At 35.0% G+C, this 16047-nt stretch overlaps 1 protein-coding gene across 1 annotated transcript in view; it reads right to left on the reverse strand.

Moving 5' to 3' along the window:
- The window catches only part of LOC149800920 (tyrosine-protein kinase JAK2-like), a 171770-nt gene extending 158422 nt beyond the window's left edge, over positions 1-13348 (reverse strand). Inside the window, exons 1-2 of the mRNA XM_089956754.1 lie at positions 13103-13348; positions 830-1794 (exon numbers count right to left, since the gene is read on the reverse strand). Of these exons, the coding sequence (XP_089812880.1) occupies positions 830-1794; positions 13103-13136 (999 nt within the window). The 5' untranslated portion in view covers positions 13137-13348. The remainder of the gene's footprint in view (positions 1-829; positions 1795-13102) is intronic.
- Between the last annotated feature and the right edge of the window lie 2699 nt (positions 13349-16047).

Raw genomic sequence — 16047 nt, forward strand, 5'->3', positions numbered from 1 at the left:
TTCCAATGCAAATTAGCCTTTATAATACACCCTAATCCCAAAAACTAAATTTGACATTTCTAGAGTATTGTATTTTTTTTCAACCGTCAGGCTTTCATTTCATCAGGAAAAAGACATCAAAATAAATATAGCCTGACCAATGCAATTAAATTTTAATCTTTGGAACAGTGTTAATATGGGCTGCCAAGTGTGCAAGGTATTGGCCTCTAGTTTCTAGGTCAATTGACAGGGTACATGCTACACAACACTATTTGTGCTGGAAGCAAGACAATGCACGAAAACAACATGTATATCAGACTGGACATCTTACACTATACTATTAAGCTACCTCTTTTGCATAAAAACTGACTTGAAAGGCCTGTGGATCTAGACTTTCTTACTAATTTTAGTAAAATTTTAAGTCATAGCTATAATTAGTAATATAAACTATATTTGTTTTTTTTTTTTTAAATTAACATTATGCCATAAATATAAAGGGATTTCAATCTTTCTATGCCCAAACAATTAATCCTCATTTAAACTGTTCTTTTTTCAGTTATAAATATAGTTGCAAATCCTAAAAGGAAAACTCATTTCTCTATACAACAAATATTACCTAAATGGATTAATATTATCCAAAAACGGGTCTCAAACACTCAGCTCGCCAAGCCATATCCTTGGGCCTACACAGTGACTGGTGTCACAGATGTCATGAGAGATAACATAGGTGGTGTAAGCCCTTGGGCCATTGAAAATGCCCTCATGCATCCCTCAGGGTGGTTTGAGTTTGAGACCCTTGTCCTAAAAATAGTGGGTACAAGAAATTACAGTAGGTATGGGTAATACATACCTCTTGACCTGTATTTGGATTTACTTCACTCAGTTGTAGCGATGGTAGTTGGTTCTCATCAGATCGTAAATCAAGTGTAAGCAACATTTTGGTTTTTCTCTGAAACTTTATTTTTGTCACACCTTCTCTTTCTGTTGCATGCCTGATGATGCTAAACTTGAACGTTTCATACTTCTCAATGTAAACTGATGGGACTGAAGCCAACAAAAAAACAACATTATTCATCATTAAGCTATGAACATTACACTTTTCTGGTGTGTATTCTCTTCTGACTTCTTCTAATTTTCTAATCATCTCTGTTTCAAGTGGTTTGAAGATTCTGTCAAAAAAATTCTTCCTGCAAAGAGAGGGTGGCAGATACTGCTCAACATTTTTCAGGATGTGTGTAACATTTTCTTCGCTGTCGTTATCATCAGCTGTTTTTAGCCTAAGTGAAATTAGCATGTCTATCACTGCCAGGCCTCTGAAAAACTTCTCAAAATCTTCTCTTTCTTCCATCCCTGTGCTAAATTGTTCATGTACCATATCAAATTTGAGTTGATAGTACAAATATTCAAAAGCTTTAATGCTAAGTTTTGCTAATTTGTGGATGTTGTTTTTGTTAGGTACATAGCGAATTCGATAATGCAACTCATTTCCTCCATTAAGTGGAAGAAGACCTAATGTTTGTTGTGGCTGTATCCACACACTGTCACCATCTTTGAATACTAATTGAAGCCCAAACAAATGTGATAGTAATGGTAGTATCCCAATTTTGTTGGAGATATCCTGGCATATTTTTTCTGCAGTTGGTTGTGGAAAGTCATACTCAAAGGTTTCATAATAATTTCTGATGACTGGAACATTAACTTGGAATTTTTCATCTTCAGTGTAGAGCCGAATGTCTGCTTGGAAATGAGATTCAAAACTACTTTTGTGGACTGACTGCTTCCTGCTGAGGACTCTGAACAACTTGGGCTTTACACCTGTAAGGGGAGAAAAAAGGAGTTCAAACATTAATAAACTTGTTTTTATTGGCAGTGACATAATTTATGAGGTGATTCACCAGTTATTCCTCTGCCCAGATGAAGTTTGTACTAACTTTGGAATCCTTTATTCCATAACAATCAACATAGTGCTCATGCTTTGTTTGTGTTTAAAAACACGTATGCTCCCACTGCACAACTGCAGATAAAATGTATCATGTACATTTAATTGGTACTGTGTGACTGTCCCTTATTCACAACTGATGTTATTGTTGTTGTTATTGTAGGGTTTAACACCATTTTTCAGCACAAGATAGGCTATACATGGCAGCTGTATTAATGGTGGAGGAAGAACCCGGGAAACCCCCGGAAAGAACCACCAACCCACAAGAAGCTACTGGCAAGCTTTTTCACATACCAACATAGGCTGAACCCACAACTCAAACCCATGCAGACAGAGGTGAGATGGCAGTGATTCATAATGGTGAGTGCTTTAGACCACTCGGCCACTTGGGGCCCCCATTCATAACTGAAGGTAGGAGCCTGGGTCTACATACCTAATGTCGTGTAGGGTAAACAAAGTTTACTTGGTTCTGATTTCTAGATAGAGCTTTGATTCTGAACCATGAAATTCCAGAAACAAATTTTATTTACAGTTTGATGGAAATTTCCATTAAGATGACCATCATCCTAGTCGTCTTACTGTAATGTAGGTTTTCATATTTGGGTTGTTTTTATTAGAACTTCTCATTCCTATCTTAACATCAGTCTTTAGAAGAAACAATTTTAGTTTTGTTCAGTTGTAATTTTAGAGGATTTGTTTATATTATTTGCTGGAATCACAAAGTGTTCATTAATACTTTTCAGACTAAATTCAATGACATTTTGAAATTATATCACTGTGATACATCAGGACTGTTAGCACATCAACACTATTCCATGTTACTGGTACATCACCACCTTCAAGATTGGAATTAATTTGGATTACCACTGGAATTCATTCAGAATACTCAATACTTTTAGAGTTATGATAAACTTTTAAGACTATTTGGAATTCAATTCCCAATGGTGTAGTCATCTCTGCTCCCTTATGCAGTTTTGTTTTTCTTGCAAGAGGCAATTGTACTATTTTTTGTTTTGAAGATAACACTGTAATGCTTCTTTTTCTTTAATCAAGCCAGTAAGTACAGCCATTGATTACATATATCAGCATAAAAGGAGATACTCCAAAATTGTTCCCCATGTCTGATTTAAGTACTTTATAGCTCATTTTGATGGCTCTTTTGCACAAAGTTTCTGTTGCTGTTTAATTATTTAGACTGAGTTTGGATTCCAATACTTCTGATGTGCCATGCAGTGAACAAGCTAGTTATTTCTAATTGGTGGTTATTGTTTTACTCTAAACTAGAACAAACAATAACCACCAATCAGAACTGAACCTACACTTCACTGCATGACACATTGGAAATACAGTCTGCATATTTGATACAAGTAGATAAGATGTGAAGCATAAGTGAAATTTCGCGTAAAAGTGGTTTTTAAATGACGTGTAAAGATGCCTTAAATCATGCATGGGGAAAATAATCTGGAATGTCTTCTTGACACTGATTTATGTTAACAAAGACTGAGCATACAAAGAGGATATAAACAATCTGAATAGAATTGGCAGGAGAGGGGCGGAGGGTGCAGATTTCAAACCAAATAAGTCACCTTTTGTTTCCTAATCTGTATAAGGCAAATGGGTGTTGTCAACAGTTTTTCTTCATTACTGACATAAATAAATGCATGTGCCTGCTATGGCTGTCTCCCATGAATTCTCAATTTTGAAGAATAAAAAGGCAAATGACTAATAATTATTAATGACTAATGAAGGCCAAAGTAACCTGCATAAAGTATCATTATGGAATAAGTATTGATTTTTCTATTTATCAATTACTGGTTTCATCCTTAATAAATATACTATGTAATATAACACAATATTGTAAATCATAATTATTTAATGGATTTACTCAAACTTTTGTTATTAAATCTTGCATTTACATAATATTTCCTGATTATTTTTATTTTGACACTGTACAACTGATGGTTGCTGTATTTCTCAATTCCTGCAATAATAGGACATAGTCTTTACAGACACTCCCCTTATATTGTGGCCCCAGACCACAAATACTCCCCTGCTTCAACTGAGCACAAAAAGGAAGACATTCCAAAGAAATAGTGTCTTCTCTGCATGAGCTGCTTGCCAGTGACTTGTGTGGTAAAGTCACTTACTATAATAATTATGAAATGATAGACCTAAACATTTATTATATTTTATAAGTTACCACTCCGGTGGCCTAGTGGTTAGAGCGCCCACCTCAGAAGTGGGAAGTCGTGGGTTTGAACCCAGGCAGAATCATACCAAAGACTTACAGAATTGGTACTAACAGCTACCTCGCTCAGCACTCAGCATTAAGAGGTTATTGCTAGGATTGGTTGGCCTGGTGTCAGGATAATGTGACTGGGTGGGACATAATGCTACATGTCTGCGGCATGATGCCCCAGTACTAGATATCACTATAAACTGCCACACTGCAGACAACGTAGCGATATAACTAAAAATTGTTAAAGCTATGTTAAAAATCCTAGTCACACACATGCACATATTTTACAAGAACCAGTAGCTGCATTTGATTAGACCACACCAATGTCCTTGTGGTTAGAGCGTCAGCCTCGGATACGGGAGGCTATAGGTTTGAACCCTGGCCAAGTCATACCAAAGACTTATAAAAATGGTACTAATAGCTGCCTCACTTGGAGCTCAGCATTAACAGGTTATTATTAGGACTGGCTGGCCTGGTGTCAGAATAATGTGACTGGGTGGGACATCATGCTACATGTCTGTGGCATGATGCCCCAGTGCTAGACATCACTGTAAACTGCCACACTGCTGACATCACATTTGATTGTTATTTAACAAATACATTAGGATGTTAAATGGCCTGTTTGCTGGGTCTTGTAGATGCTTTTGGTATGATCCTCTACATCAGCTATTAGTACAGCAGTACCAGTACATAAAAAGGAAAATCGATTTGACTGGGATTTGCTACAAAAAAGTATTACCTGACAGGCCTTAGATCACAATTACCCCTCCTCCCTGTGAGGTCAACCAAAATCAAGAAGATATTCTGATGAAATAGTGTCTTGTTTGTTTGGTCAGTTTAAGTTACTTACTCTACATCAATTTGTTTACATCAGTAATACACAAAAAGGAACTGGTCAACTTAGGATCAAACCTTGCAAGATTAATTGAACTTATGTGGGTCAATCAAAAAAAAGCAAAAAGCAGGACTTCTTTCTAGTTACAGTACAAGAGACATGGTGTTGAATGTTTATACATAAAAAAACAAGAAAAATAAGTGTTACTCTAAGGCCAAGTCACCTCTGACTACCTATGGTTCTGCCCAGTACTTTGTAGAACTTAGTACATGTACACTGTATATACTAATCATTATAATAGTATAAGAAAAAAAGAAGAAAAAAAAACCTAATACTGTGCCTAATTTTAAAAACCAATGCAATAGTAAACAATTTTTATTTTTACCTGGTAAATGTGATAGCCATCTTATGAATGATAAACCTCTGGGCTGCTCCTTTGGCAACTGCTAGTACCAGCCTAATGAGTCTAAATGTGTTTATCACTTTTCCATTTTGGAGATGTGTTGTTAAGTATCATCTAGACTTCTAAGTTACTACTCTATTTCCAGGAACATTTGAAATGGTCAAGATGGATGGTTAACCTACATTTACGTTATTTGATTCACCTAGATCATAATTATTTTGGAGTAAATCAAAGTGAGGTGAATTCTAACATACAACAGACACCTCCGACTCATGGGGCATTCCTCGACTTAAGACAAATACCAAGGTAGCAGAAACTGATAATGAGAAGGCTGAAACATTGAACACACAATTTTTAGTCCTTCATTGAGATGGCTTCACTATTAACTATGCAAAATTAATATATAGTAAAATGTTCAGGAGTTCAAAATTTGCTACATGTATCTTCTGAGTTGGCACCAGCACTTACACACCTTTTCAATGATCTTTAGACACTGGCAATATCCCAAAGGATTGTTCTCTTGCAAATATTAGCCAAGTGACCATGCACTAGCCAATAATTACTGCCCAGTCTCTCACCAGTGTTATATGCAAAGCACTTGATCATATTGTCTGTTCTCACATATATTTTTTTGGCTTTTTCCCAAAATCAGCCAAAGACTAAATTTTATTTCCACAAATATTAATCACAAATGCCAAATTCTCAGAAAACCAAACTGAAAACTTTTTAAAATTAATAAGGACATATTTCTTTCTAAAAATAACTTCTTTTCTGTAATGGCTGACACTGGGCAGTGCAAAAATGTCATTATGATGTAGCATTGAACTATAGTATATGTCAATGTAGTCATTATTCAAATTAAATTAAATATTATTACTTGTTCTAAAATTTAATATTAAAACACATGTAGTTTAACTTAATGTTTTTGAATGATCTGCACCTTAAATGTCATCAAAAATCTTCCTGATGAAAATTATTGATTACTATGGACCTTTACAATGATAACCAAGTACTAAACAGGCCAAGAATAAACGCTGTTGGGTCTAGTATAAAAGATGACAGGGTTTGGCAGAATGTCCTCATGGTGTTTAAATAATGACCTTCCAAAGGAACATAAGTTTATGAAGATCCAAATAAAGCGAATAATTGCCATCGAATGGTATGCTTAATTAAATTCTAAATTAAGAACACTCATTACTGAAACACAGTTTTTAATAACTACAACTCATGTATGACTTACTTTACTATCACGAAAAACTAGATTTACCCCAATTACCATACAGAGGGCAAAAAATAGGGATTAATGTTTTCTTTTTTGATCACTTTTACAACATATAAATATGACTGTATTTATTCAGTTAATGCATTATATAACAGGGGTCAGGCTACCAGACAAAGCGGGAAACTATAAGTCGCTTAAAAAACATAAACTTCAACTTCTTCTGTTAGAAAAGTGAAAACGGCTTCACTTTGTGATTTTTCAGAGATTCATTGGGTGACTGAAGTCTTTTTGATGTTCAATTGCCTTAAATAGGCTAGTTCCAGTGTTGTGTTATAACTCAAGGCAAAATGTAGGCATCAAGTCATCAAATAGCTGGCGCTGACATCAACTGCACTTACAAACAAACTCTTGCACATTCACAGGCTTGTGTTTTGATTGCTGATTGACAATTAACCCTTTTCCTAAGTAATTTAGCAACTATCACTTCTTATTTCTGCAAGTTATCCTTTTATGATAAATAAAATAGAAACTCTCATTTCAAAACTTAAACAACAGTATGTAAGGTAAACAAAATCTGTGCATTTCCAGTCAACCCGACTGTCCTGGTTTTTTCATGGCCAGCCCTACCACTTTTTTCTCCCATAGGAAAAACATTGTTTTTTTTTTATTGATTTGTGCATCTAATTGAGCTGCTTTTATCCAGTACTTAGTACATGATATATATACTAACAATTACCAATTTTATTTTTGCCTAATTTGTTTTACAAATAGAATCAGTAATCTGATTTTTTTAGCTGCTGTATGTACATTATTTTCTTCATACAATCAGTTTGAAACTGCAAGTGAACCTGTCATGGGGAAATAATGGCAGACATTGCTGTGTCTGGGAAGGACCACTTTATTAGATTGTTTTCATAAATCATTTGGCAAATATATTCAGGACAATACACAATTGATAGACATAAAAGTCTAAATATTATGTTATTTAAGATTTAGCTTTAAAATACAATTATGTGGGTCAGATTAACATACGGCAGAATACACCGTTGTGGAATTCAAGAAGTTCTGCAAGGTCAAAGTTGTTTTCTGACCTCAATTATTTTTGTGAAAATACCGGTACAATGAAGAAAAAAAAAAAGCAGCAAAGCAAATATTTACCAATTCCTAACATTACTACAAGTACATAGATAAATAATAAAACTTTACATTTTGCAATTCAATCAATGGATTGTTGTAACAAAGCAAAAAAGTGAGTGGTTGCATTAAGAAAACCCCATTTCCAAAAACAGATGCACATGCATATTGACTGTGTTGATTCAGTAGGAAAGAAGGGTTTAAATTATTTCATTCATACACAGACTTTAATGCTTCAAAGTGCTGTCTGAATAGTTATAGTAATGTTTTACTCATGGCAAGAAAGACATTAGGATGAATAGTATGATCTGAAGACACTTGTGCATTTGCTTCCATATACATGGTATATGGGTTGTTTTAAACACATTTAGACAAAATTTTCAAGTGCCATTTTACAGAGAACTTTCAGAAAGTAAAACAAAACCTTGATTACGGGTACATGATTAAACATTTTGACTAACTTGCAGTTACAATACTGCAGCATGGTTATTCAATTAAAATTCATTACATTGTACTATTTTAAAGTCATATGGCCTAAATGCACTGCATATGAATATGACAACTTTTAAATGTGTACCAAATGTGTTTATAATATACATACAACTCAGAAAATTCTCAACTTCAAAATACTGCTTAAACCTAATGTTTAATGTGAATATGCATACTGGGAAACAGAGCACATAATTCAAATAAGAGAACACAGACATATATATTTCTATTGTATTTCTTGCTTTGCTCCAACTTTTCCTTATTCAGTATTTACTTCTCCCTGTTCTGTCCAAAAGTAGTAGTCACTTCTCAATGTTCTATCCAAAAGTAGTAGTCACTTCTCCCTGTTCTGTCCAAAAGCAGTAGTCACTTCTCCCAGTTCTGTCCAAAAGTAGTAGTCACTTCTCCCTGTTCTGTCCAAAAGCAGTAGTCACTTCTCAATGTTCTATCCAAAAGTAGTAGTCACTTCTCAATGTTCCATCCAAAAGTAGTAGTCACTTCTCCCTGTTCTGTCCAAAAGTAGTAGTCACTTCTCCCTGTTCTGTCCAAAAGCAGTAGTCACTTCTCCCTGTTCTGTCCAAAAGTAGTAGTCACTTCTCCCTGTTCTGTCCAAAAGTAGTAGTCACTTCTCAATGTTCTATCCAAAAGTAGTAGTCACTTCTCCCTGTTCTGTCCAAAAGTAGTAGTCACTTCTCAATGTTCTGTCCAAAAGCAGTAGTCACTTCTCCCTGTTCTGTCCAAAAGTAGTAGTCACTCCTCCCTGTTCTGTCCAAAAGTAGTAGTCACTTCTCCCTGTTCTGTCCAAAAATAGTAGTCACTTTTCCCTGTTCTGTCCAAAAGGAGTACACTGTAGTCACTTCTCCCTAAAATTCAAGTCTAGCTTGACTCCTGATGAGAAATGTATTCAGTTTTGACATATACAGAAATTCCCATTGACCAAAGCAGCTTGTATTGATACTTCCAATCTACCTATAAATTATGGGAAAAATTAACCAAAGACTATTAAAACATAGCCCAAACTACCATAATATTGCCCAGATCTAGATGTAAAAACCAAAAATTATATGACATGTTAATCATGGGGTTAATTAATAGCAAGATCATACCCAAAAAAAGCTCCATATCAGTGCGGTGAAAGTTGTATAATCATAATGCATACAGAAATAATCACAGATGTCTTTCATTTACTTGTGTTAGCCACAGATAGGTGATTTGGGGGGTTGATGGTCCGTCGACAGTATTTTATTAATTTTGAGAATTTTTTCAGGCAATGTGGGGTACCTGGGTAGAACCTCCAAACCTCTGTATGCTACATCGTTGTTAATATTTGAAAACTCAAACTTCAAAAGAAGCACATTTACTTGATAAACAGAGTAACATAAACAGAGTCAGTGCGAATGATGACTTGTTCCTAGACCGCATGAAAACCCTTGGCGGGCCACATGCGGCCCATGGGCCGTAGTTTGCCCACCCCTGAGATAGGCTATACATGGCAGCCAGTATAACTGGTGGAAGAAGAACCCTGGAAAACCCAGAGAAGAACCATCGACCCACAAGAAGCTACTGGCAGGCTTTCCCATGTACCCACACTTGCCGAGCCTTGGACTCGAACCCACACAGACAGAGGTGAGATGGCAGTTATCCAGAACGGTGAGCACTTTAGAGCACTCGGCCACTATGGGCCCCTTGTCAAAAGGTAGAAAATTGGTGGATATATCAATAAAAATATGGAACCTGTACTTTGTTATGCTTTTTATATTCTTGTTACCCTCTTTGAGTTGTCTGTAATTATTAGAAAAGATTTCATATTATTTTACTAAATTTCATATATAAAAGTTCAACTTTAGTTATCAATGCTGCAGAAACCAAAGAAATGTCAGATTGGGGTCTTAATTTTTTTTTTACAAAGTATCCACTGAAACAAAAACTGGTACAGAAAAATTTGTTGTGTCCGTAACCACTCACAGTTTTCCTATTTTGAAGACACGCACAACAGTTTTATTAATTTTGGTTATACATACTGTGGGTATGGTTTCAAAAATATACAATTCATTGATATATTTTTCATTACAATTTCCTGATGGACAAAACGTGGTTACGGACACTATAAAAAAAACAGTAGTGTCCGTAACGTGAAAATATATGTAATAGTTCTGGAGCCATTTTTCAGAACTTTAACCATATCAAACTAAAACTTTCCATATCATTAGTACTGCATCATCTTTGACTGAAAATATTCCATGTCACAGGATGATGCAACAACTTCCTTATGCAATATAGCATCATTAATTGTTTGTCTGCAAAAAGCGAAAAATAAGTCCTTTGTATTTGCATCTAAGTGTTACATTCCAGCAGGCTTGGCTTCAACTGAGTCACTTAGAAGCATGGAGGGATTCCTCAACATCATTACCGACAAGAAATTATTTGTCAATGTTGAAATAATGGTAAGTATGAAAGTGAAATATTGTACCAATATTTTCTGTAGAGTCCATTAGACAAATGAGATATAAATCTTTTATGTCATTATTATACTCGAATGCAGCACTTTTTGTGTTAAACTGTACTTTATCATACATACTTAAGTCAATACTTTTTGCTAAAATTAAATTTTGTTTGATTATCGAATTAACAATAGCAAAATTTAATAAAAAGTTAGAATAAAAGTAATTACGTCCTATTTTTCCTCATTTTGTACACTTTCAATCTTTCCTTGAGATTAATATATGACTGTTTTCAACATATCCACAAACTAACTGACACTAAAGGGTTTCAAATATGTCCACATATCGATGAAGTTAATATGATACAAAATGGTTATGGACACTACACACTGTAAAAATGTATGTTTTACATGTTCATACTATAATACACATATGCATTGACTCATTAACCCATGGTGCCACATTTACAAGTCAGGAGGTAGCAGCCTACTGCCAAGCTCTGTAGCATCAAGGTCATGTATGATACACTAAAGTGAGTGGTATTATTGAAAGGTAGACAGATGTAGCTCTACAATGATACCAAATAAACTGAACGTTCTAGTTGCACTACAAAATACAGAGGGAAAAACCTACTTTTTTGGACCCGATTTTTTCTACCTAAATTTGTCCATTGACGGAATCTGATTTTGTCTGGATTTTAGACTTTTTGGCCTCAAATCTAAGGCACACCAGTCTGAACTGCACACAGACAGGCAAACCTTTATAGAAAGTAGGATAAGATGGGCATTTGGAATAAAGAGTGGTCTCAATACGAAAATGATGGGCCTGTTAAGCAAAAAAAAGAAAAGAAAGAACTCCAACTTTTACCCTTCTGCTCATGTGCAAGTGAAATAGCCATGGAAAATGATGTTTCTAACACACCTAGGCATTAGGTTAATGGGAAATCTCTTGGAAGTCGATGTATTAGGGTGTATTCAGAAATAGCCCCCAGAATGTGTTTCCTACTCGTATTTCAGATGAAAACGACAAAAACATCCAGGGGTTAATGAGTTAAATGGTCATACTGATATAAAAGCCCTACCTAAACAAGATTTCTTTTCTGCAAAAGGGTTTTGATGAGTTAAAAATGTTTTAATTCCTACAAATCCTGAGAAGTTTATTAAAATGCTTGACATGCATCATGTTGGTATTATATTAATAAGTAGACACAAATATTTGCAAATGAAAGTGCAAGTAATAACCTCTTGGTTACATGTGACATTAATAACTAGCAATGCAGAAGCACTTTGTTAAGGCACAACTTCAGTTTGATAATGTTACAGATTTTTCATTCAGATTGGGTTTTTTTCCTAAAAAGTATCCAATATGGATTTAAGATCATCCAAACTAACTGGAAACCATGAAGCTGGTGGAGTCATATCAAGAAGGAAAAAAATGAAACAGATCATGTAATGAAATGAAGAAAAAAATGCCTTGAAAGTGAGTGCCTGGAGGGCAAAACAAAAGTTAGACAAATCCAGTGATGAAGGAATTTAATTTGCATGACATTTTTCATGTATATTTTCAAAAAATTTCAGCAAACAAACAAAAAATAAACATGTCATTTTCTCTTCAATAACCATTAAATTTTCAGAGGTTCAAAGTGTTAAACTACCAAGATCAAGTTGTTTCAACAGAATTCTGTGAAGTTTAAATTTGACTCCCATGTGCAACACATCTGGACCAAATACCGTGATTTACCTGTAAACAAGGGAGGTCACATCTCTCCCTTCTAGTGTGACCTATATAAGAATAAACGTCATCATCCCTTGTAGTATTATAGTGTAATTCTATGATTTACAGTTACATCGTAGGCAACAATAGGTGTCCCATGTTGCCAACGAGAAAACGGCCGATTTCCGAATGTCGGAAATTTTTCTATTTTCAGATTTAAGCTTTGGTTAGCTCCACAGGGGCTCGTTGCAAAGAAAATCAAGGGATGGGGGTTCTAACCTGTAATAATATAACACCCCCATCCCTTGATTTTCTTTGTAACGAGCCCCTGTGGTTAGCTCCTGGCGTAACATCTTAGAGGTTATGGAGGAAAACATAAATATGTAATAAAAAAAAATCTACATAAAAAAGTACATATTACTCCTACAAAATGCATTTTTTCAAAAATACTTTGAGATTGATAGTATAAGGCACAGGGGCTCGTTACAAAGAAAATCAAGGGATGGGGGTTCTAACCTGTAATAAACCCCCATCCCTTGATTTTCTTTGTAACGAGCCCCTGTGGTATAAGGCAGTAACGGCATGAAACATTTTTAAGTTTTACAATACAAGTCGAGTACTCTCACATATATATTAAAAGCTCGAATTAATATAATTTGTAAGAATAATTTCCATTCCTCATATTACATTTTTTGTTTTATCCCAAACCTTTAACAAATGTATCCAGTTTAGACGACTCCATGTTTGTCTACTTTCACTTCGACGCCATCAGCGTTATTCAAGCGCCGCCACGACTTATTTTCTAAGACGCTTTTAAAGCAGAAGTTCTGTTTTAGTAATCTGGTCCACAGGTGGCACTTTCACTTCTCTCTTGAGTTTATCTGTGCCGTTTTGATACAAAAAAAAAAAAATCATGATTTGCTTCTCGTTTTCAAGGGATTCGCAGCATGTAGTGAGCCGGAAACTCTAAGACTGTTATGATCAACTTTTCACCTTTTCAGCTAAATTCAATGTAGGTGACAACTCAAAACGAGGCTGACACGGTCACTTGGTCACACGGTATTTGTTGGGGGGGGGGGGGGAATGTTTTTTTATTTTTTTTTTATTTTTTATTTTTCTTTTTTTTTATTTTTTTATTTTTTTGTAATGTCAATGGACGGAGGTTGGTGGAAAGTGCAAAAAAATCCTATACGTGAAAAGAAGCATTTCTTTCGCGGAAGGACTTACCTTCTGCGAAAAGGAACGAGGCTGTTTTTATTAAGAGCTTCGTTCAATATCTCTATTTCACAAATGAAATTAATTTTTCGCGAATAGGACTTACCACCGTCTGCAAAAAAGATCACACTGCGTATTTACTAACACTATAAATCAATATTTCTATTTCACAATTGAAACTGTTTTGTGTTGTAACTCATTTTAGATAGTATATTTTTAATGTGAAGTGTTAAAATTGGGTCCTTTTCACTAAGCGGACCCGGTTTCGCGAAAAGGACATAGTACGTTTTTACTAACATTTCAATTTATATTTATATTGTCACGAATGAAATTAATTTGCGTATTAACTTGAACATGAATTTTTTTTTTACAATTAAATGTCACAGTAAAATTGTCTATCACGATACCGGCATGAAATCTGGGTTCTGTTGTTTGCAGACTTTCTTGATAACATCATGTCATATTTAGATCGTACTTATAAAAAAAAAAAGAAGATTCGTCAGTCAAACCAAATTATTTGGCGGTTGGGGGGTATATATTTATGCAAAATGAATGGACTTTAAAGTCTACCAAAACAGTCTCTCATTTTGGGGGGGGGGGGGGCAAGTTTAAAGTTGTACTGGACATTTTGCAGATTTAGTGTAACCTTATTTAAATAGTCTAATTTGTCAAAATGAATAGTCATGCATTTCATTGAAACAGAAATTACATTTATTTTTTTATAAATTGCCTTGTACGTCAACTATTTTAAAAATAACTTATTGTTCATGATTTATCAAAAGTAGTACTTCTCAAAACAATGCTTTTATACCACCCTTTAAAGACCCAGCAAAGGGGAAAGTAACTGTAATGTAGACAAATATAGAAGAGTCTGACAGAAACTTAATTTCTGGTAAACATAGCAGCAGACGCGCATGGTGTTCAAGCCATTTTGTGTGATTGGTAAATGAAAAGTAACTGCAAAAGCCTAACACATACGAAAAACAAGAAACGCAGCAAAGCGACGCAGTTATTTTTGAAGAAAACTATATACGTGTCACCAGAATTTGAATGTTCGAACACGGACGGTCAAGACTACGCAGAGAATATTTACAAAATAACGGCATTCTCTGGATAAGCCCAGACTGTGCCTTCTTCAGTCCCCGTGGATACTGCAAGTATAGATGGCGACGTTTATGTTGTTAACAACTTATATATACAATTAAGGAGGAGTCCATTTTTTGGGATGTCGTCAATCCTTGATGGAACCGATAACAGTCACAAACATTAAAGCACTGAGATAAAAAAAAGTCCAACAAATGCAAACAATGAAAGTGCTAAAATTGAAGGTGGTAATGATAAGTTACACAATGCAAAAAAAAAAAAATAATAATAAAAAAATGTGACGTTGATGATAGAATGTTACTATAGGACCTCTCGGTAGCCAATTCATGGACATAACCGCAACGCTAAATATTTTCAAAGGGACGTATACCACGGAGGAAATTTCCACATGGAGCGAAGATGTTATGTACTCCGTGATTAACAGCTGAATCATGGAAATCGACAGAGGTTTAAAATACGGGACTACTGCGGTTTTTGGAAATATGCAGCAACCCCAACATCCAACTATACTGAAAAGAATGAAAAATTAATAACTGTGGTTACATGGCAATGACGATATTGTTTAGAAAAATAGGTGGACAAAAAACGTACGTTCATTACAAAAGAACGCAACCAAGCAAAAAATGTATTCTTACAATCCACATTTTCTTGCAAAGGCTCAGCGCTTCAAACGCCGGTAAAGAACTGTTTAAGAGGAAAGTATCTTGGCTTGAAAACTGTCCGACATTTATGGCATACCAGTAGTCTTGTATTGGGGGTTTCTGGCGCAAAACCCTATCTTGTATTGGACTACAACATGATTCTTCCCCCCTCCATGGCCCCCTCAAGTTAGCCTTAACCAATACGAAAAAGAAAACATTGTTGAGGCAACAAAAGTTTATTTTCATAATCGTTTACCCGTCGAGGAAATGTTATTGAATCGTCGTCGTCGTCAAATAAAATAGGGTTTGATCCAGAAACACCCTTGTACAAGTTTATTTATATATTTCACATAATATTTTATTTGACATTGTTAGCAATTTATATGATATTGCTAGCGATTCACTGTAGCAACCAATCTCAAAAATCTATCTTGGTAAAATCAACATCATATTTTTGTATCCTAACGCTTTTGTTTGAATGCAATCAGAACAGTATCTCTTATCATCGGCATTGCAAAGACCAGATTTTTCATTTTGACATCAGTTTCATTTCTGTGACAATTTGATCTTATTGCAATCATTTTAACATGACCACTAAACCCATCTAACGCGGACTTATAATTATCAAATCCTATTACGTTACCGACAACATTTCTTTTTATTCCCATAGCTCGTTTCTTAACCTTATTTTCT

The sequence above is a fragment of the Sinohyriopsis cumingii genome, chromosome 4, assembly GCF_028554795.1.
Source record: "Sinohyriopsis cumingii isolate HCF-2022 chromosome 4, ASM2855479v2, whole genome shotgun sequence".
Classification (NCBI taxonomy): domain Eukaryota; kingdom Metazoa; phylum Mollusca; class Bivalvia; order Unionida; family Unionidae; genus Sinohyriopsis; species Sinohyriopsis cumingii.